Genomic DNA, 22,161 nt, shown 5'->3' on the forward strand with positions numbered 1-22,161 from the left:
CCCACATGACGTCACAGCTCAATGTGCGCAGGCCTTCTGTGACGCGTGTATTGCGCTCTCGATGCTCTGTCGGCGTAGGCGTCGTCAAGGAACACACATCATAAATAGTGCGACACTGCGGCGAGTCTTACGTGACTCAAATCAAATTAAAAGACCGATTGTTGGTCGGAAACGAGGCCCCAGCTTCTTCACTTCCTATAAATTGGCTGCATGGCCCCAATAACGTGACTAAACGAATCACATGGTTCTATGGAGAACCAATCGCATGTCATACGAAATGCTTATAGAGATTTCAGTTTGCTATACAAAGACGAGGCGGACCACTGCCCATATAGGGCAAAGTGTGGGTGGCGTATATAGGGGTCGGCCAACAAACTAAGCAGCTTTGTCAATACGTCAGGCGCAACCTTACTAATGTCTTCATTTGCGTGTACAGATAGCACTGACTCATGCTGTGCACAGACGCGTTGTGTGCACATGCGCACGTGTGTGTGTGCATGCGATCTTGACCGACTATCGGTTCATTAAAATGACAAGACAAAATGCACTGGCTAGAACCACTTTATTACAGACTTAAGAACAGAAAATCTCCGGCGCTACCTTCACTTATTTTTCTTTATTACCACACAACACAGGACCTCGCGCAATACCGATAAATGTTAAGTATCGGTAGGGGTTTGAAGGCAGTGGTTTTAAAAAAAAAAGCATTTTGTCGCAAGCCATATATCATCTGTGGTGATTAACGAATATACACGGAAGCATTGACAAGACCACGCCTTTCATTCAGCAAGCCCACTATAAGCTGATAGAATTTTACCTCGGCCTGAAGTAAGCTGGCTTTCTAAGCATCACTATCACTGCCCACCAATGCGCATAGAATGCAACATAGAGCTCGGGTACGCTGTAACAAGCCCGCACGTTAGGCGACGAAGAAAGCAGTCCCGCTGAACTTTAATTAGCTATTTAGTACCTGGTACAATTGCCCATTACCAGAAGCATATTAGAACGCGGCTCAGTGATTCTTGCCATTTGCGATAACATATGCTAATAACATTACCTAAATTTGGCGACCCACAACAGAAACACCAGAGATAATAGCTACGAGCTGTCTAGCTTCCAAAGTATTACATAATCTTTTGTGAGCAGTCTACGTAACGTCACGCTCTTGCCACATGTACAAAGATGACACTTGTATAGAACGCGATCCTGACGGCCAAAGTAGCCGCCATAGCATGAGGCAACCAGCATGGAGAGAGAAGACAGCGCACCCCGCAAATTTAGCTTGCATGCCCATATCCAGTTGGTTTCGCACAAGTTATCATCACTATACGTCGTAACGGCAGTCCAAAGAACCTGTCTCGTGCACTCTAGACAAGTGTCTTGACCTCTGGAGGATATGTAACAAGCAACACCTCCGCGGTGGTCTCCAGAGTAGTCGCCAGCAACGCCAAAGGACACGACGGCCAGCCGTCAAGCCATGTCAGCATGAAAAGTTACAATTTAGCGCGTAGATTCCTGACTTTCCATGACTTTGTAAAAACGAGAGCACGCGTTCGCTGAGCCGATATCGCTTCGATTTGTAGTCGTGCAGAAAAAAAAGGTGAACTTGAATTTGACGGAGACCCGCTCACACGCATGTTCAAGCGTCACACCATCAGCCGAGCAGGAAGACAGCCAAAGCAGTCACGAGGCACAAGAGCAGTAATGTGGTCAATGACGTCGCGCACGAAGCTGTCGCCGACGATGAAATGCGGACGTCGTATACCACGGCGGGGCCCGGAGACTCCAGCAGGAGTGAATTTGGAGGCGCAGCCGCCATCGCCGTCTGCGATGACGTCTGCGGCGATGGTGATGACGACGACGGCCACATGCGGGTCACCAGAGGCTTTCCCGAGCGCAACTTGTCACTCTTCTTGTCGTGGTCTGCTTCATCGAAAGAAGAGGTAGTGGGCAGACAAGGAGAGGCCCAGACCTGCACCGTTATGTTGGGGCCGTTCGTCAGCGTCACATAGAAGCAGCCTCCGTTGATCTGCACCTTGTCCGTGTCCGGTCCCCAGCCCAGCGATAAGCTTCCTATACGGGTCAGATCCACCTTGGCTTCCACGAGGTGCCACTTCTTTGGCAGCAGGAGCCAGGCTCCAGGTCCGCCTAACACGACTGCCCGCTTGCCAGCGAGTGCCCTGTGTTGGCAGGAGTAGCCGACGCCCAGTGACCATTCCGGTAACGGACCATCGTCGACGTGCTGGTTGTGCTGTTCGGAGGACGCGACGGCGGCCTTAGCGCGGTCAAAGTCCTGCTTCTGGTCGGACGGCAGGTCGTAGTACACGGCCGACAACGGGAGAAGGCTCCGTAGCTTGACCAGTGTTTTCGTGCTCCATGGGTCGCGCGGCGAAGACCAGACAGTGAGCGTCGAGCCAGGGATGACGTCCAGTAGCCACAGAAGCTGCGTTGTCGACGCGGCCAGCATGGAGGCTCGCACGGGAAACGTGACGTGCGGAACGCGGTACGGACCGCAGACCAGGAGTCGGGCCATGGCCTCGACGTGAGCCCAGGTGTAAGATGTCATGGGACGCGTGGTCCAGCCGAGCGACAGGGTGGCCTGCGGGAACCGGCTGGTGCACAGCTGCAAGAAGTGCTGGGCATCCACGTCAGGACTTCCGCCCGGTCCTTCGACGATGTCAGCGTTCAGCCAGAGGTCACGCAAGTTCTGCGAAGGAAAGTGGCATTCGTTTTAGATTCGTCTCTCTAAAATTCGTTCGATATAAAGTCTAGAGGTGATTTACGGTAAAGTCGATAGGATGTCCCCAGACAGCTTGTGAACTTATGGCCTTACATTTTCCCGGGCTATTGCCCCGCAGACAACACGTCTGGAATTCTAAAATCACAATTTAGGTTAAATGGGGTAGATTTGTTAGCGACGTTAGGTCGTCTGTGTACTTTCTACAGACCAGGGGACGTGCTTACCGATGTAAATCAGCCTATAGACATATCAAATCTAAACCGTATATTTTCTTTACATTAATATTTATAAAACAATATAAGCCACCCACAGCTGCTTATGGGCCCTTTCATCCTGATACAGAGTTGCCCCTTGGCTTTCAGGACGCGATTTCCGCTTTCTGATGAATTAAGGTAAGTTTAACTTTTTTGGCGAGACCACTTAATAGCTCTAAGGTGATTTTGCAGTGTGCGTTGGTCGTTTTATTAAGGTGACGTTGTCATGCCTTCGCCAGGCCACCTCTTCAGCTTTCTTCCACGCCATGGAGCGAAGAAAAACACAACTTAGCCCACGGCTGCCGGTATTCAAACTCACGCCTATGCGGCAATGTGCAGTTGGGAGTTAGATGCTTTATGAAGCAGTCTTAGCTATTGGAAACTTGCGCAGAGCTTTCCACCTCACAGCCGCGTGAGGCAATGCTGCCTGTTTGCACATCGCTGTGACTTCGGGGAGATGTGTGGCCCAACAACGTATACTTCGAAGGCCACAACAAGCACTACTGTAGCGGTTGAGCACGAGGCTATGTGCATTATAGACAAGTAGATGCTCTTTAAAGACGACGGTTTTCGCTATGAAAGCACGGACAGATTAATCGTGGACAAATTAATCCATATCATTGCGCTGTTGTGTCCGTCATAGCCCGCGGGCTGGTACTTCGTCATTTGTAAACCTCGCGTGTGGTATTACCATCGAGGAAAAATGCTGGACTGCTAATAACATCATATTTCGCAACGTCCCTAGCAGAGCGTGGGTATGCTAAACAGCACCTTAGCTGGTTACGACAGGTAATCACCCAACGCGACCTGCTTCCACGCTATGTCATACGCAGATGACAATTAGAGGTGTAGTTGGCAGAGCGTTGTGAAATGCTGAAACACTAAGCACCTCAACTTATCGGCACTAGTTGTCTCAGTCACTCATTCATTGCCAAGTGAAATCTTGTAGTGATGTAGGGAAAATGTGACGCAAGTGCAAATTACGGAATAATAAGTGTAAGTTGATTTCATTGCCTGTGTGCTACTTCTTTGTGATGGAAAAATATTTTGGCAAGTTTCATGACGGTCGCGCCAATTATTTAACAATGTTGAGGCAGAGAAGTAGACTGTAGGGGCGACTTCTGAAAGGGTGCTTCCTTTGGCCGGTGCAAAATAATTTTTTTCTATGCACTTAAAACGGAACAGAAACATTACACTCTGTCTACAAATGACTTAAAACAGTGAAAAATGGTGCTTGTGACCAAAAGTAACAGAGACAATGCAGTGGTAAAGCGGGCGTTATTTAATCAATGTTTTCTGCAACACCCGCGTTCAAACAGAGCTTACGAGGAGACAGAAGGTAGAAATTCATAAACTACAAAATATATTTAAAATAGCTACAAAGCCCCTACGCTTCATACACACATCTTATAATATTCCATACACATTGCTCGGAGTGCAAGCAGCACTGTTATTTCCAACGTTGTTAGTTTTCTGAATTGTGGCATCAAACCTGCCAGCAAGCTGCCGCTCGTCGGTGACCGTAAGCATAAAATAATTGCTCGTATTCGTTTTCCACGGGTTACGTTCGCTCGTTTTGTAGTTCACACCGCGTGCGTTGTAGCCTTCCTTAAAAGACAGTAAGCGAGTGGCAGTGCAAGTTCGTTTTGCATATTACCGTAACAGTGTATTTACAAGAAGCAGTGGGGAAGAAGAACATCTAAGTGGTCAGAATAGAACCATATACTTGCGTCGTTCCTCTTAAAGGTATACATATACGCGATCAATATGATTGAGAAATCCCTAACGCACGATTATAAGCAGACACAAAAATCACATACATTCTCATAGTCAGTCGTTTTTTCTTTTCACAAACGCAAGCGTACACTATTTCTTCTTTCTTTTTTTTTGGGGGGGGGGGACGTTGGGGGGAGGGCGATAAAGGCGCATAACACTAGTAAGCCAATTCGATTGTCATGGTGCGAAAAAAAATAATAATCTGGCACACAACATAACTAGTTCATACGTGAAGACAACCTAGACACGTGGAGATTAGCGGTGCTGCCAGATCTGCAAGTGCAGTGCAGCATCACTCCGCTTGAATACACGTTCGCTTAAACAACTCGACACGATCGTTTTCCCAACAATGGAACTGCTCGTGGAAGCCACGTGTTGTGCATCGACTGGCGGTATGGTGAAAGTGGAGTGATCGCTGCTTCGGTGCATGGCTTCTGTGGAGTGCTTCGGCGATACTCCTTTGCGTGGGCTCTGACGCTGTGAGATAACATTGTTACGCTACAACTTATCGGTTATCCTCTTCTCCGCTCTCTGCGCCGCTGCGCCGCTAAGTTGTAACTTTCTCTGAGCTCTTCTCGCGCGGCAGAGATAGCGATTCTTGCAGCTTAATCCCGATTGCGTTCATCAATTCAAAAAAAGATATATAGAAAGGAAAAGCTTGGAGAGACACGTGGCGAGTGATTTTTGTGTTATACATTTGCAGCGATAATGAGCTGAAACAGGCACAGACATCAACGCGGGCACGTACTACTATACCTTGAAACACACACACGCCGCGCGCGTTATACCATGTCTCTACACGAAAAACCGTGGCTTATTTGCGATTCGAAATGCACCTGCCCGTACGGCAAATCTACCCTTCCGACAAAATGGAGCCGCGCCATGTCAGCGTACGGTGGATACGGGCAGACAGTCCATACCTAAAGCTCTCTCACGACCGCGCTAATTATACAGATAAAACACGGCATCGGCCAGTTTCAGCTGAAATATGAAAACGCTCCCTCGTGTCCATATGCAATCCTAGGAAACTCAATTTGCATTCAATATTATGTCATGCCACGTATTATTATGCCAAATTTCCTACGCCGGGTGCTGTGTCATATGTGGGAGGGATGACGAGGCGCCGGCGCCTTGCCAGCCATTCATTTGCTTTATCGCGTGCTGCTCATGCAAGGCAGAGGCATCGTGCGCAAACGGCTCTATACCCGATTAAACCCAATCTGAAACGCACCTCCAGGGGCGCGCTCTCCATGTCCAGGAAGGCGCTCTCCAGCACCTCGCTCGCCTTGAAGTCCAGCTTGAGCGTCACGTTGCGCGGCGAGCCGCACACGATGCGCAGGAACTCCCGCAGGCTCAGGTCCCACGAGCGCACGGGCGGGTGCGCCATCACGGCCATGCCGTCCGCCTGGCTCACGTCCGCCTCCACGTACGGCGCCGCGCGGCCGCTCAGCGCCTGCTCCAGCTTCCAGCGGCTGTTGGTGCCGTGCGACCACTCGACGAGCGACACGTCCTCGCCCCTCTTGCGGACGGCCCCGAACGCCGCCGCCACTCCGTGGGACGACGCCACGACGCAGAGCGTCAGCGCGAACAGGGCGAAACGGGACGGCGACGATAGGCAGGCGGTCCGAACCGGCGGTCCCGGTGCTGGCGAAGTCCTCCTCCGGAGCCGCGCCATGGCTGGTGGCGTTCCGCGTTCGTCACCGCAACGAGGCCGTCCTGCCGATGCACCCGGGCTTTCGTTCGGCGCTCGCCCTTCGACGACGCGCGCGCGGTTCACAGGAAGCGCGGGATGGTCGGGGGGCTCGCGCTCGCGGTTATCGCCGCAGCAGAGGAGCGCAGCGCAAGGCCAACGTGGAAGGGGAGTGGTGGCTTCGCGATGCCCTCTCGCTCGTCGCACTACACAGCGGGGCGACACTCGCGCTCGGGAGCTTCTGGTGGTGGCCGCGCCTGATCGCGCCGTGGCGCCGCGGTCCGCGCTAAATTGCCGCGCTGATGCCACTTTCCGTGACCCACATACACATGTCAATTCTTGGCGCCGCCGTCGCACGGGCTACACGCGCGCTTATGTAGCCTACACCACGGCGCGCGCGCGCGGTCGTCCCACTCCAATGAGGGCGCCTCGCTTCCTTTGCGCGCGCTATGGCTTCGTCCTTCTTCGGTCGAAGCGCCGGATGCGTCCAAGCACGTCTCGGAGATCTGCGCTCGCGGTGCCTTGATCGAGCTCGAAGGCGCGTCCGCTAAGGGCTCGCGGTCTGTCGATAGAAAGGGAAGAGACAGGGGGGAGGGACGATCGAATCTCCCGACTGAAGACTTCGCCTTGACCGACGGCGGACTGGGTGCTTTGCTGGAGGCACGGTATACCGTAAACCGCACTACTCCGCACTTCTGATCTAAAGCAACTCACGTCATTCGACTGTCGCGAAAGTTAGTTTGTGGCTCCGTACGCCATGTTAACTTTGGCAGACCACATTTGACGCGGTTATCCTAGACAGTATATGAGTCATAACCGAGGCGTTGCCACGGGGTCTAGTATAGTAATCCTTTAACTGCAAGAAAAAGAAAATAAAGCGAAGGACGACGCGCTGATTAAAATTTGATGGCGCTCCACCAACGCACGTGCGTCGGTCGCGACAGCTAAATATTTTTTGGAAGATTATAGGCGTAATCATAAACAGGTAAATGTAAGAAAATTCTTCAATGTTGCAGCTCTGCCATATCTTTGCAACGAACAGGTGATTTAGAACAGAAGCTGTTTGCAAATATTGTATAATCAAGGTTTTCAGGTTTTTCCGCCCTTTGGCAGCTTTCACGAAATATACATGTACACGAGTAATAATCTCATTTGCAGCAATCTATAACATCAAGACCAAAGAAAACAGGGGAACCACAAAAATAAAAAGAACGAAAGAAAAAGTAAGAAAAAAGATCTAAAGGACGAAAATTGATACACGTTTCCAAAGTGTGATCGGCCCGATAGGTTTAAAGTAGACCAATCGTGTGATGTCTTAGTGAGTTATAGCATTTGGCACTGGCCACCCAACACATGTAATCAAGCGAGTTCAGAATATACATTAAAAAAGTTGTGATATCGCCAACTAGATGGATGGAAGTGCACGTCCAGCACAGATGAAAAAATTAGTCAGCGCGGAAGGAGTGTAGAAAACTTAATGTATTCGCTATTCGAAATTAAAGAATACGCAAGTCAGGCTTCTGGCCGGTTATCAATAGTGTTAGCTAAATGCGGTGTCTTTCTGTGAGTGTGCGTGCCTTGAATGCGTCGCATCCATACGCACACCAGATTGTAAGTCGGAGCGCTTTCATTCAGCGCAGAGTCGTTACAGCAACCTCACTTTCAACGTATATACAGAGATGCGTAAGAGGAAACGATCCCCACGAAACAAGCGACGGCGTAACAGCGAAATGGCAGCTGCAAGAGCGGTCTTCGTTAAAAAGTGCCCCGCGGCGAGCCGACCACTGTCTTTCTTTCTTACCGGAACTTTGCACAATTACTCTACTCTATAGCTCGTCACTTGAAACAGCTCTGTTACAAATAAAGGAGCGAACGGAGAGTGTTCTAAACGTTTTCCGGGCGTCGTCTTGTCTCCATTCCGCTGCGCACCGTTACCTTATACTAACGACGTTAAACCGGCAACAGGCTTTTTTGTCTTCGTGTCTACGCGAGTCACATACAAAACGGCAAGAAGAGAAAGAAAGAAGAAAAAAAGAAGTGACTGTCGATGGCCAAGAAAAAGAGACAAATAAAACGTTCTTGGAGAAGGAAGTTGAGGCGCTGTCTACAAGAGGATTCGCACAAAAAAGAAAGAAGCAAAAAAAGAAGGAGAGTTCCGCCGAGTCGCTGAGAGGTAAATTCCCCGTCAGCGCGTTCGCGTCCGCTCAGTGCAAGCGCAGTTCCGTGCCCGCAGGTCTCTTGACGAGCACCTGGAAGGTTTCCAAGGGCGCCGGCAGTGGTTCCCTGACGTCGCAGGCGTAAAGCCGTGACCCGTTGCCCGAAACCACGGCCCCCAGCAGCAACCTGCCGTCCGGATGGAGCGGCCGGCTGCGGCCCACCAGTGCACCTCCGACGGTCACCTCAGCGACTTCGGGCGACGACGTCGGCGACCCGGAGAGGTCGTCGCTGGCGTTGCCCTTCGCGCTTACGCCGCCGCCGCCGAAGTCCACCCACTCGAACACCACGCCACGGGACTCGACCAGGAACTCGAATATGAGGGCCACCTAGTATACCGGACGAATTGACCGGTAGCCAAGAAATACTGTCACAATTCTGTAGTTAAAGTGACACTACACAGGAATTTTTCGTTGTTGCTGTGTATAATAACTGCTGAGGAATGAAAAGTTAAAATACATAACTGCATAGCCGCTGCAGCATAGTGTGTCCAGAAATAAATAAAGAGAGTATCCCCCCCCCCCCACACACACGCACGCACGCACGCACGCACGCACGCACGCACGCACGCACGCACGCACGCACACACACACACACACACACACACACACACACACACACACACACACGCACAAAGCTATCCAGAAGAAGCGTCCTATATGCACTAGCATTAATTCACAATATATATAAAAAAACAGGTTTTACGAGCCAGAACACCGGTGTGATTATGATGCACGAAATATATAGTCGTACACTCTGAATAAATGCTGACCACTTGGCGTTCTTTAACGTGTACCCCATGCACTGTACACAGGCGTTTTCGCATTTCAACCCCATCGAAATGCGGCCACCGCCGCAGGACATCGAGCCCGCAACCTCGTGCTTATCAGCGCTACGCCATAGCCGCTACGTTAACTAGTAGAATTTCACGGTCACTGTGCAATAGAAATGCCATTTTACGAGCACATAAGAATGTCACATTGTTCTAGTAGCTTTAACATCAATGACGTCACGCTGAGTCGGTGCGGATACTCACCGTGACAAAAAACAAAAAGAAAACAGGCGTCTCGACTTGTATTTTGAAACTACTTACAATTCGTGTTGACAAAAAAAGCCAGTAACAAGTTTAACTGCATTAGTAAACTGTGCCTTTGCAAGAACAAAACGGCCATTCTCGCCGTGATAGAAAAAGCTCGATAAGCGAGAAATGCCGCAAGAACGCGAGAGTTGGCGACGTCACCCAGAAGATTCAGCACCTCGCCATGGCGTCACGCAATACGTCATTGCAATACGTCACGTCACCATGTGACATAGCGAGCTAGTTGATCTGTCGTTTCCAATTATTAACACTTCTTTAGCGCACAGAAACCGTGGTCACAAAAGGGATAAGACAAACACAAACGCTATAGCTTCCGGCGAAAGTTTATTACTGTGAACATGTTATTTGTATTCATGGCAGAAGCCTTATATAGAACCCGAATCTCAAGAGCACCAGAGATGACAACCTCCGCGCATATCGAAGCATCGAAAAGTGAAAAAGAAATTAAGGAATCGCCAACGATTATGATACTCCTGAATGCGAAATTTGAGCGCAGCTGTATACGAATTTTCATTTCGTGAAATACTGGCTCGCGCGGACAATCTGTGTTGTGCGGCACGTTGCAAACGGGAGCGAAGTGTGGCGCGACTGCCTCGCTAATCGGGAGATCGCGAGACGCAGCACGTGGGTGACACGTGGCCGCGATCCAGCGCAGCCGCCGCAGACAGACCTCCGCTATGCAGCGCTTTGTTTCCGTATATGGCATTGGTGGCGTCGTCGGTGAACAGACAATGCGCGCTACTCTGGCGCCATCTCGTAGCCATCGCCGCCGCAGAGCCCGTCTTGCGCGGCATTACGCTTTTCTTCTCACGCTTTCGCCGTACCTTCCTCCTCTCGCTCTTTTTGCTCTCACCGTCTTTCATCCCCCGCTGCGCTCCTTCATCTTTCGCTGTGCTCGTTGGTGAGGGTCGCCGACGCTCGCCGTAGGAACGGGAAACTAAGAGCTGCGCTCTAAGATAACAAATGCAAGTAGCGCGCCAGAATCTCCGCATCAGCCATCACCTGTACGCGCAACATATAGATACAGCAATTCTTTGGTTAACAAAGCAATGGATGGCACGCTCACGCATGAGCGCTGCCCTCAGCCATTTCTGCAGCTTCGACTATGGTTCGCAAGTCAGCGCTCTCGTACAGAACAGCGCATTTTGAGAGCGCAGTTCTTAGGTGCCTGTTCCTGCGGCGAGCGTCGGCGGCGCAACCGAGCGAACGAGTGCAGCGAAAGGTGAAAAACGCGAGCCACGAACGGCGGTGACCAATGAGTGACGTGCACGCGGGAAACTGTTGTCATGCGGGCCCGCCCGACCACACGATGCGTACTCGAATCTGGGGCCGAATCTTATAACGGTTCGGAATACGAACCGTTCGCTTCGCCGCTTGCGTCACTAAATGTGCCACTCCCAAGCCGATGGTGGAAGAAGGGGAGGACGCGACCAATAAATGAGAGGGTGCCACCTCTGAAGTGTACGTCATTATATGACGCGCTAATCGAGGAATTGTAGAATGTTTCTGCTTGCTAAATAAATGTAAAATATAAATGAAATACTATACGCCAAGTTCTGAAGTATAAACGTATGGCGCCTGGCGTTCACGCAATGCAGAAGTGATTTATTAATCTCATTCTTTTTCACTTTCAGCCGACAGGCGGTATAGCGAGCGTAAATACATTACGCTTGCTATACCAGAGCGCAACGCTATGTCGTCTGCTACCAGGAGCTCGCACGATGCACGCAACAGGAACGCAATGCCAGCACTTTTAAGTAGCGAGCGCGACAAAACCGTGAACTGGTTCTTATAGGGACACTTTTACTAGCCGACTATATCAATTTTCCTTCTTTTTTCGCCCTTCATCATCGGCTCGGAGATGACTCACTCGCCGCCGCGCGGCCGTTATCCCTGCTATCTGCCCCACGGCGCGTCGCGTGATAAGCAATGGAACTTGAAATCAAACATTACGATACACGGGCCCTGCATTGCCTGCGCGAAGTAAAATCCAAGAGTGTGGTGCTGACGGTGCGCACTGTGCCGTGAAATTGAGGAACAATGTGTTGCACTCCCGAACTAGAAAAAGAAGGGCAGCCAAATAAGAGATATCCTCAATATCTTCCCATCCTGACTGTATAGTTTTTATCAGCCGAACGAAGGAAGCGTTGAAACAGCCTAGTTTGAACCCTTCTGATTGCTGAGCGGCGATCTGCGAGCTATCTACGCTGGCGATAGCACGGGGAATTCAATCTCGCCTTGCAAATATCCCCTTGGCACTGGCTTTGAAGCGGAGGTCACGGGAAAGCTGACTCAGCCGTTCTACCGGCCAACACAGTAAGTACGAGAGCAACTTTGTGGACAGTGTCGGCAGCAGAGATCTAGGTCATTCCGATGAATACTTCACGTCCGACCGACCTCTGGGAGCTGCAGGCCGGTGGCGATGAACCGCAGCGCGCAATATTCTTTCCTCTGCGTGGAATGACCACTGGTACACTTGCACCCGAGTCTCCTCCATTTAATAGCGTAGCCTGCAAAAGGTCTACTTAGAAAGCGGGCAGGGCCGGTGAAACGCATTATCCGTCATTTCTTCTCTTCGAACGCGTATCGCACTTCCAACCGTCGTTTATACTAAAAGAGCAACGCCAAGCAGACGACGAAGGCAAGTAATAGCCTCCGAAGCAACCAACGCACGCGCGCGCTACGCCCGCGTGTCTCCGGGGTCGCGCGACCGGCGCGCGCGGCCAGGGCCGCAAGCCCACAGCCAAGCCACAGCAACGGAACCCAAAGCGGACCACCCCTTCGCCGGTTCCTACGACCGGTTCGCTTTGAAGATGATTGACAGATGCGTGACGTATTCAAAAATTGCGATACCGCCCCGCTGCCTCTGACGACCTGTGACGTAATCAAAATTTTGGCCAATCAGGTGAGGCTAAAGGAACGGTTCCCCAACCGAACCGTTATAAGATTCGGCCCCTGGTCTCAGCCGGACCGCTCGTTTCGTACTATTGTCTCGTCAGCTCTCACTAACGCTTGTTTGGGGTTTGCTTGGTTTGGTCTCGTTCGCGCTCGTTTCGATTGTCGTGGTTTGCGATTGTTTTGCAATCTGATTGTATGCGCGACGCGAATTGTGTAGTAGATTCTGGAAGCCACGGCGCACCAGCGATTACTCTGGAACATTCCACGAGTCACGTGTAAAATGCCGACGCGCCGGACCCACAGATCAGACTTTCGACGATTGCCGACTCTGCTACATGTCTCTCTCTCAAATTCTTGGCCTCAATAGATCGCGAAATGAAAACACGTACGCAGCTGCGCTCAAATTTCGGATTTCTGAACCCTGGTTTACAACGCCACCTTTTACAGTGCGCAGCCACGTGTCCCTGCAGTCCCTCGCGGACATTGCACTTATGTCCGCGGAGCCGGTCATGTTGACATCGGCCTGTTTCAACGACGTGACTCAAGCCGAACGACAGAAGTTGGAAGTCATTGCTTGTAATAATTATCTATTTGGTATCCATGGTACCTATGTAGACTTTGGCCGTGACATGACGCCGATGTGAGCCTTTCTGCCAAGTGAATGAAAACGAGGTTTTTAAAGAATGATTTAACGTAAACTGATTTAGCGTCCTCTTTAGAAGGGACACTGAAGAAGAAAATTAGGTTTGCTTAACCAATTGCGTGCACTTCTGCAATATGGAAACGGTCACCTACTCGATGTTCGTCGTTGATTTTGAGAGCCTCTACTCGTGCCTAGTGAATTACCTGTCGGTATGAAAGGCCTATACAATGCAAACTAAAGGGAACTAAAGGCTGGTCCTAGCAAGTTTCGAGAAGGTTTCCTGTGCCCAAATACGAGCGAGTGCTTAAGAATCTATGACGACACCTCGACGGACGAGCACTGAGGTTTCGTCGCGAAACTAATAATAATAATAATAGTTTGGTTCTTACTTTTACTGATTTGGAGGGGGAGGGGGCGCTGGTAGGGTTGGTAATATCGATGAATGCATGATCACTCGATTAAATGTATCCCGCAAGACGATTAATCTTCATCGATGTCCACCTTTCATTTAATCGATTAGACCTGTTGGATTAATCGCTTTCGAGAGTTTTACAGGAGTGGCGCGAAGATTATGAAATCGTGCTTGAACGGTGGCGCATGAGCGGTGACTGCGCGGCTGTGGTAGAGCGACTGTCCACTGTTCCTTCCGAGTGATGCGGTGCCGAGCACTTCCCCTCTCTTCCAACTACACCGCACACACCACCACGCCGCCCGATGCCGAAGGCTTGAAATGCCCTTGCATTTTAAGGCATATTATAGCAAACCCAGTCGTTGATCGTCGTGCCACTGCCAGTCCACCTAAAGACGTGGCACAGCATGCGCGCCGCTTTGGAGCATGTATTTTGACATAGCGATGGAGTTCACGTCGATTCCAGCAGATGTGTAGCGTCCGAGCGTCTATTCTCACATGCTGGTTACGTGGCCATTCAAAGAAGGTGGTGATTTCATTCAAACATACCAACCAATCGACATTCTTTCACTCTGTAGATAATAGCATGTGGTTTCAAACCCTAATCCAGTAATTTTTCTTTTCCCCTGTGCATATTCCAATTTTTGATTATTTCAGTTGGACTTCTCCTTTCACTTTTGCCATTTTTCTTATTTAAATCAGCACTAAGTGCCAACTATATTTGGTTTTTAACAATTTAAATATTATACCTTAGAGTAATACTAAACAATACTAAAGGTTATACTATACTATATATACTAAAGGTTATACACTTGTGTTTCAAGCATGGTTTCACCTCTGAAACATTAAAACAGTGTCAAACTGTGTTTCAACCTTTTTAGAAGTGCCCTGCAAGGATTTAAATTATTCATTTAATCCATGAAAAACGTTGCGTCGCAAGAGATTAATCGATTACAGGCTACATTGACGAACAATTAGATGTTCACTGAATACAAATATTAATGGACCATCCCTAGCCGCTGGCAGCGACAGACCTTTTCAGTGCCATGAGCCGCCAGTCTGCACGTGCCAGCATAGTTGCCTGACTAACGCGTCTACTAATACAAGTAGAGGTACGGCAACATGAACGTTAGGGCCTTACAACAGAACTAGATCCACGACACAAACGAGACCGCCTTTGTGTCCATGGCAATGCAACAAAATACAAAAAAGAAGAATGCGCAAACGAGCTCTCAGACATTTCAAAAAGGAAATCTGGTCTGTTTGTTGTTATCAAGTAAAAAAGAAAGAAAGAAAAAGTCAGGACATTTGGCCATACCGTCTGGGTCAAGACGGAACACGGGAGATTTACTCAAGAGCTGTCCCGCAAAATTAAGGATGGTTGGCAATCCTGGTATCAAGGTGTCGGTATTGCACCTCGTCATACCTCCTCGCTATGCTTATTTACGAGACAGCTTCGAGTAGACCGCTGTGAGCCTTTCTGTGAGCTTCAACGGCTGTTTTTACAACTTTTCTCAGTCCGAACATCAGATGGCATGCTTCCAGACGTTGAACGCTTTTTTGTCGTCATGTAAGGAAGCGTGGGAAAATGAACAAAATGAATAAAACAAGGGGGATAGGATCGCGCAAGGGAATACGTCGTTTGTCAAACCAAGCGCTCCAGAACATTCATTTCACCAAAATCAACAACTGCAGCAATCGGCATAACTGGCCACTGCCAGCTCCAGCTGTTCAATGAGGCAGATTCGTAACTAGTAGTTTTACAGAGGCTTTTGCAATGGCCCAGCTTGGACACGCCTGGTGGTAGCTTGTCCGCATGAGAGGCGTGAGAGGGAAATAGGGTAGTCCCCTTCCACCCATTTTAGCAACCACTTGAGCGACTATAACATATGTACGTGCGGTGAAGCTGATATCAGTGTTGGTACAAAAACAATTAAGAAAAAGAAAAGCGTCCGCACGGTTCATTTGAATGAGCTTGTGATTGTACTAATGAACACAAATGAATATTGGTATAAAATTTGTCTGACGAGATTATCTGGGTGACAAGCTTATTTATTTATTTATTTATTCTCTCCAAGTTTCGCCGATTGTTGTTACTTAGAAGGAATAAAGGGCACTCGACACGGAGTCCGCGCGGACACAATCGCACAGAAACGACGCTACTTGCTGTTTGTGTTCGTGTAATCCAACCAAAAAGCCCGGATTGAGGCATTGTTGTGTGACCCTCTCTTTTATTTTGTAGTTCAAAGAAAAGTGCGATGAGTTTTAGTTTACGGAAGTCCGAGTTCCCTTGTAGCCGCTAAAACTAACGAAATAGCGCTGCTTATCACAGCGAAAATGCGGCAACCGCCAATTTCACTTTCTCTTCATTTTACCGCAATGTGGCGTTTTCCACCTTTCGCACAGTGCACAGTATTAAGAGGTGCTTGTATACCCTCCGCAGTAGTGCAAAATAACATGAAATGCTCACGGAAATGGCTTGGGAGAGTTAGAAAAGTTCGACAAACACAGTCCAATGAACACCAGCACTTAAATAGTATAAGTACCCCTATACCAGCGCCGCAAACATCCGCCTCGGTAGCGCAGTAGGCAGCGCGTCAGTCTCATAATCTGAAGGTCGTGAGTTCGATCCTCACCCGGGGCAAGGCGGTGTATATTTTTTTTTTTATTTGTTCTTATTCTCAGTTACAGCACTAACCAAAATATTCTGCATTTCAGCACAAACTATACCACTGCGCCTTTGCAAATCGCAGCAACGATTCAAGCTTAAGAACTCGCTGTCAACTTCGGCGCCACAGTTCGTTGGCTCTGCACTTATTGTAGTATCGAGAAGCCATTACAACAGCCATTCTACGAAAACGTACAGCCGTGCTTTTTAATCATGTGACCGTTTCAGTACGAACCGGTTTCGTTTTAATGGGCGGTGTCCAGATAACACCCCGCGAAGACTCTTGTACTTCAGTACAAATAATTTTAGAACAAAAGTGAAAAATAAATTTAATAACGACTCTGCGTTGTACCATGGCAGACTCGCTGCAGTAAAAAAAGGTCAGAAAGTGACACGCCAGCATTAAGTATTTATTAAGCGCCGTCCAGCACCATAACACTGCGACAAAGTTCAGAGTATGCGCCAGCTCTTGCATGGGCTCCGAGATTGCAGCGCTGCAACTAAGCTTGAAGCAGCGCGAAGAGGACGAGGACACGAATCGCAAACAAACACAACAGGGCGAGCGCTGTACTGCAGACTGGAAAATTTATTGAAATATCAACCAGCCTTTAAAACATGTCAAAAGAACACCAACAATAACCAGAAAGGTTTTTGTAAGGCATGCGTACTGTCTAAGTAGAGGTGCTTCTCTTCTCTAAAGCACATCTACTTGTAGGCAGTATACGCATGCCTGTTTTTGAAAGGCATGCGTATACTGCCTACAAGTAGATGTGCTTTAGAGAAAAGAAGCACCTGTACTTGTAGGCAGTACGGCCTCTACTTGTAGGCAGTACGCATGCCTGCTTGCAGGGTAATTCCTAATTCAATAACCTTTGTGGTTATTGTTGGTGTTCTTTTGACATATTATAAAAGCTGGTTGATCTTTCAATAAATTTCCCAGTTGTCAGTACAGCGCTCGTCCTGTTGTGTTTGTTTTAGATTTCTGTCCTCGCCTTCATCGCGCTGCTTCAAGTTTTACCTGAAAAATAACCAACTCTCCCAAATCACGTTGTTGCCGCAACTAAGCGTGGCGCCGCAATCTCGAAGGCCATACTTTCGGCACGCTGCGACGTGGCCGCTCGTTCTCAGACAGGCGTAACAAGTTGCGTACGAACTTAAATGTACGGGATAAAAAGCGAGTTTGCTCTCTCGAATTAAAAAAAAAGCATTCTCAAGAGCCTAGTCAAGTGCCAACTCCAACACAGCCGTTAGTAATCAGCTTTACCGGGCATTTTATCTATACGCATAGAGTTATATGCATGTTTAATTTGTTTATACGAGAGACCGGGCACCGAAAGAGACCGGTGATGTTATCGCCACTGTTTCTTGTTCACCACCGTTCCCTCTTTCTAACACAAAATCATGAAGGGGGGCTAAATTTCATTTTCCCATGCACGAAGGTGAAGAAGCTTTTTCCATACACGAACGTACGCACAACTTACGTCATCTATCACCGGCCGTGGTTGCTTAGTGGCTATGGTCGCTATGGTGTTGGGCTGCTGAGCACGACGTCGCGAGATCGAATCGCCGGCCACGACAGTCGCATTTCGATGGGGGCGAGAAACACCCGTGTACTTAGATTTAGGTGCCCGTTAAAGCACCCGCGGTGGTCCAAATTTCCGCATTGCGGCGTCCCTCGTAACCATAATCACGGTTTTGGCACGTAAAACCCGATAATTTGTGTCTGCGTGTGTCATCGATCAATAGAATATGTCAGCCTCTCATTATTATGAGCGTGCATATCAGCACCATTCGTTAACTATATACGTGTACTCTATTTGGCATACGTTTCGATTAGGTACTATCCCGCTTGCATCGGAATCCTCAGCGACACGGGAGTTGAACGACCTTGTGTTCCTGGCAGAATGACTGGGCGCACGCTGCTGAGCGAGTGTGCTGGTAGCACTGATCCGCTTCCATTAACAAATTAAACGGTCATATTCTCCAGGGTAATTCCTAAGGAACGTTACTTAGTAAACTTTTGTAAATAACATGCATAGTCCATCAGTGACTGTTCGACAATTTCTGATTTCATTGGCGGTGGTCGGCGGACGAAATAAATCGATAAAACAAAAGGTCGGCAGCATATATGTTACCCTCCTGCGACACGTGAAGGCGAAAGCCTGCTGCACACGTGGTAGTGCATTAAGTTATACGATCGGAGGCGTCAGACTTCTTGCAATACATAACGAGCCGCAGCGTGAAGTAAACGTATGGAGCTTAGGTCGGCCTTCTCAACGACACATGCGTGCACCTAATATAATGCACTACCTAAAGGTTCTCTCTTTCTTTCCTTCATTCTTTTTTTGTTTTGTTTCTTCATCCATATCCAGCCATTGCCTCTTTGCTTGCTTACGGGGGTATGAACCATTCCTGATGATGATATTTTTTGCTTCATTTGACGCCGCCTTTTTCGGGTATGAGCCATTGCAACGAGCCACTTAAGGCTTTTACGTGGTCCAGGTAGGAGGGGGTAAGACAGCAATGCTTCATTAAGAGATGTACAAATAAACCAAGGAGCAGAAAATAAGCTATAGACACTCATAGATTATGATCGGCTTCCGTTCCACCTGTCACACGCGTGTCCTACGAATACCGGTGTCTTACTTGTGCTTTACTTGCACTACCTGCACTGAATATATACTGCGCTCTTCGTAATAATTAGCTGCCGAAATGTTCGGTGTGCGGTAACCGTACTTCAACACGCAGACACAGCGGGAATGTGTCCTCGCACACGTTTGTATACGGTAAGCTCGCCAATCAGACGCGACGGTTCATTCGCTATTGCGTATAGTGGTGGAATTGCGTAATGTAGGTAGCGGGTTCGATCCTCGGCCGCGGCGGCCGCATTCCCGTGGCAGCATAACTTAAATGTAACCGTGTACTTAGTACTTAGCTTCAGATGCACGTTATAAAGAGCCTGAGCTGGCGAAAATTAAATTGGAAGCACCTACTCCCTCCGTGCGGTCCCATGTATACGGTGCCCTTCACGGGCAGTAGGGTTGCAAATTGAGGATAGTTAGTAAATGTCCTTAATTAATAACACGAGAACACCTAAAGTACAATAAGGCCTTTCCCCTCACCGTAGTGAAGTGAGAACACTCTAAGCTTTTGAAATAAAAAGGATTTTTTCCCCCTGAATTTTGGATCCTTCGCATATAAATGAAACTTAATTCTGATAGACGGAACTTCATTTTCTGTCCCTCCAAGTTTCGTTTAAGCGGAGTCCACTGTATCTTCATTTCCTTCATTTTAATTTAAATAAAGTACCAATTAAATTATAGGGTTTAACGAGCCAAAGGCACTTTCTGGCTATGAGTCACGCCGTAGCGGAGGACTCCGGAAATTTCGACCAACTGGGGTTTTTTAACGTGCACCTAAATAAAGTACCAATCACTACTTACCATGTACTACTGCATCGTGCGCATACCTGTCCTCCGGGCAGTACGCAGCCCACGGCGACCACCTTGCAGGGCGAGAAGCGGCCGTCGAAGAAAGCCCTCCCGACCAGGGTGGGAGTGCCACCCTCGAGCCCGCCGAACACTGCGCCCTCGGTCGAGTTGCACCGGTCCTGGCACTGGTGCCAGCGCTCCACAGGGTAACCCGGCGTGTTGCGTACCTGTGAGTGGCAGGTGACGTGCGATGCTCTTACCATGCGAGCGTAATGGGAAGACGTGGGTAGTTTCCTTTTTTTCATTTCCATTTTTTTCTAATTTCTTCAATTCAGTGAAGAACTGCAGATAATTTCCCTTAAGATGTCATTGGTATCATTGTTTACTGGCTCCTTATCGTATAATATATATATATATATATATATATATATATATATATATATATATATATATATATATATATATACATATAGTAATAAACCCAGGTCAGTTGCACATCGCTCCTCGAAGAAGCAGGACATGTGACGAGTGGGCCCCTGAATGAACAACACTTTGCAATGTGGTGAACGTGGTTTAAACCATGGATCTGGGACCTCAAAGAGGGGCAACGTGCTGCTGACGCCTTTCTGCCGCCTTCACCACTAAACCGCCACTATTTTTTTTTTTTTGTTACGGCAATTGCGTAAAAGAATAAATAAATAAATAAATATGAACGATCCAAGCCGTCCATCAATCCTACCTGTCTTCCCAAGCTTTCCGTCACGTTTCAGAGAGGGCGTCCCGCTGTCGTGCACGGACTACGTGCAGTGTACTATGACATATACTCTGTCTGCGGAGGACGCCGCATGCCACAGCTGCACACAGCTGTTACCGACGTGTGCGTGCTTCCAAGTCAGCGCACCTGAGCTCTTTCAGAGACTCCGGAGCACAGGACTACGACGAATATGTAAAAAAAAGAAAGCGAAAAGAAAAACGTTGCCTGCTTGCCAACCTGTCTCCGATTGGCAGCGAGCAGTGCAATCGCAGACGTTCCGTCGAGTATGAAACTGGTCTCAAAGCATCCGCTCTAGAGTTGCCGCCCTCTCAGCAGTTTTTTTCCTTCCTGGTTACAACAAGCCCGCGCATGGACTAGAAGGTCAGCCCCGTCGCTACGAAGCCGGTTGGAGGAGGATGGCTTCGACATCAGCATACGCCTTCGTTGGTTGCCGCAACTACGTGAAAGTGGTTTTAAGCGTTTCAAAAAGTTTCAGCGCAAAGGTGGCGTTCAGTTTGTTTATTTGCGCGGCCGAGGAAGGAAGCTCCACAGGAAGTAAGTTGTCGCTGAGTCAGGCGTGTCCTTCCTTAGTATACGTAAATACAGATGTTTTGAAAGTATGGAGAGAGCGTTTTCGTTTGGGCGTTAGTATCGAAATAAATGTTTAGATACGAACGTAATCATAACAACGCGTCTTCCGGCAACGCGGTCGTTGTTTTTATTTTCTACAACATGCAAATTTCATGCGCATTAACTGCAGCTGTCGTCCCTCTCTTCGTGAGCCCCCGGTCGAGGTGAGAGGTAACGACGAGAAGAAGAATTTAATAGCTACGGTCGTCGTGTCGTTTCTTGCAGCGCGATGGGTGGCATTGTAATCAGTGAAGGCAGCTATAATAGCGTGACATGTAGCGCAAACGGGGCTCGCAATGGGACGGAAATGGCGAAGACGCGACGCTACGTCACGTCGCACTGCACATTACGTAATGCAATAGCGACGAGACCATCAATGCCGACTAGCCCACCAACATGTTCATATATATACCGAAACACGGATATCCAAACATTCCGTTTGAATTTTGGCTCCGGTTTCACTACGTTTTACTGGATGCCGCTTCGCCGCTCGCCGAGCCGGGCGCAGGTGAAGCCTGCGCGGAAGCGCGGTGTCGTGCGGCGGCTTCTCCCGGAAGCAGGGCGTTTATGCTGCACTTTACTGGTGCGTGCGGTCAGATGTTAGTGCTGCCGTAACAATTTTTTTTTCTTCCCGGTTTTCCGCGTTTGAGGGGCCGTTGTTGTCTCTACATGTCCAGTTAGAGGTTTTTCGATGACATAGTTCGTAAGGGAATCGTTACAAGTTTATAAAGCCGGTAAAAGTAAATCCATGCTTCTCGTTGGTCACTTCGAGAGTGCGCGACGTATAGCCACGGGGATTATAGGTGCGTGGATACCCGAACGGCGGCGCTGCCATCGAGGCTCCCTAATGCGGGATCGAGTTTGTATTTGGGTCATGTCTGTGTTACCTGCGGCACATATCGCTCAGTGCTGTTTGGAGGGTAGATTACGCGTTAGATTTGCGCGAGGGATGGCT

The 22,161-nt window shown here is 48.8% G+C and overlaps 1 protein-coding gene and 1 non-coding gene across 2 annotated transcripts; one reads left to right on the forward strand and one right to left on the reverse strand.

Moving 5' to 3' along the window:
• Positions 1-545: 545 nt before the first annotated feature.
• Positions 546-20,919, reverse strand: LOC126545333 (uncharacterized). Its single transcript, XM_055061992.2, has 4 exons — positions 20,562-20,919; positions 19,861-20,049; positions 6,002-9,003; positions 546-2,707 (listed from the first exon to the last, which is right to left on the reverse strand). The coding sequence occupies exons 3-4, from the start codon at positions 6,443-6,445 to the stop codon at positions 1,655-1,657; spliced, it is 1,497 nt and encodes a 498-aa protein (XP_054917967.1). The 5' UTR covers positions 6,446-9,003; positions 19,861-20,049; positions 20,562-20,919; the 3' UTR covers positions 546-1,654.
• Positions 16,295-16,367, forward strand: TRNAM-CAU (transfer RNA methionine (anticodon CAU)). The gene has a single exon. It is a non-coding gene; the product is annotated as a tRNA-Met (tRNA).
• Positions 20,920-22,161: the final 1,242 nt, after the last annotated feature.

Source organism: Dermacentor andersoni, chromosome 3, assembly GCF_023375885.2.
Source record: "Dermacentor andersoni chromosome 3, qqDerAnde1_hic_scaffold, whole genome shotgun sequence".
NCBI lineage: Eukaryota > Metazoa > Arthropoda > Arachnida > Ixodida > Ixodidae > Dermacentor > Dermacentor andersoni.

Bases quoted from the DNA above. Each gene is read 5' to 3' on its own strand.
- LOC126545333 (XM_055061992.2), bottom strand. From the start codon at position 6,445: ATGGCGCGGCTCCGGAGGAGGACTTCGCCAGCACCGGGACCGCCGGTT. The intron at 2,708-6,001 runs GTGCGTTTCAGA...TTTCCTTCGCAG, and splicing joins TGGAGAGCGCGCCCCTGGAG to AACTTGCGTGACCTCTGGCT.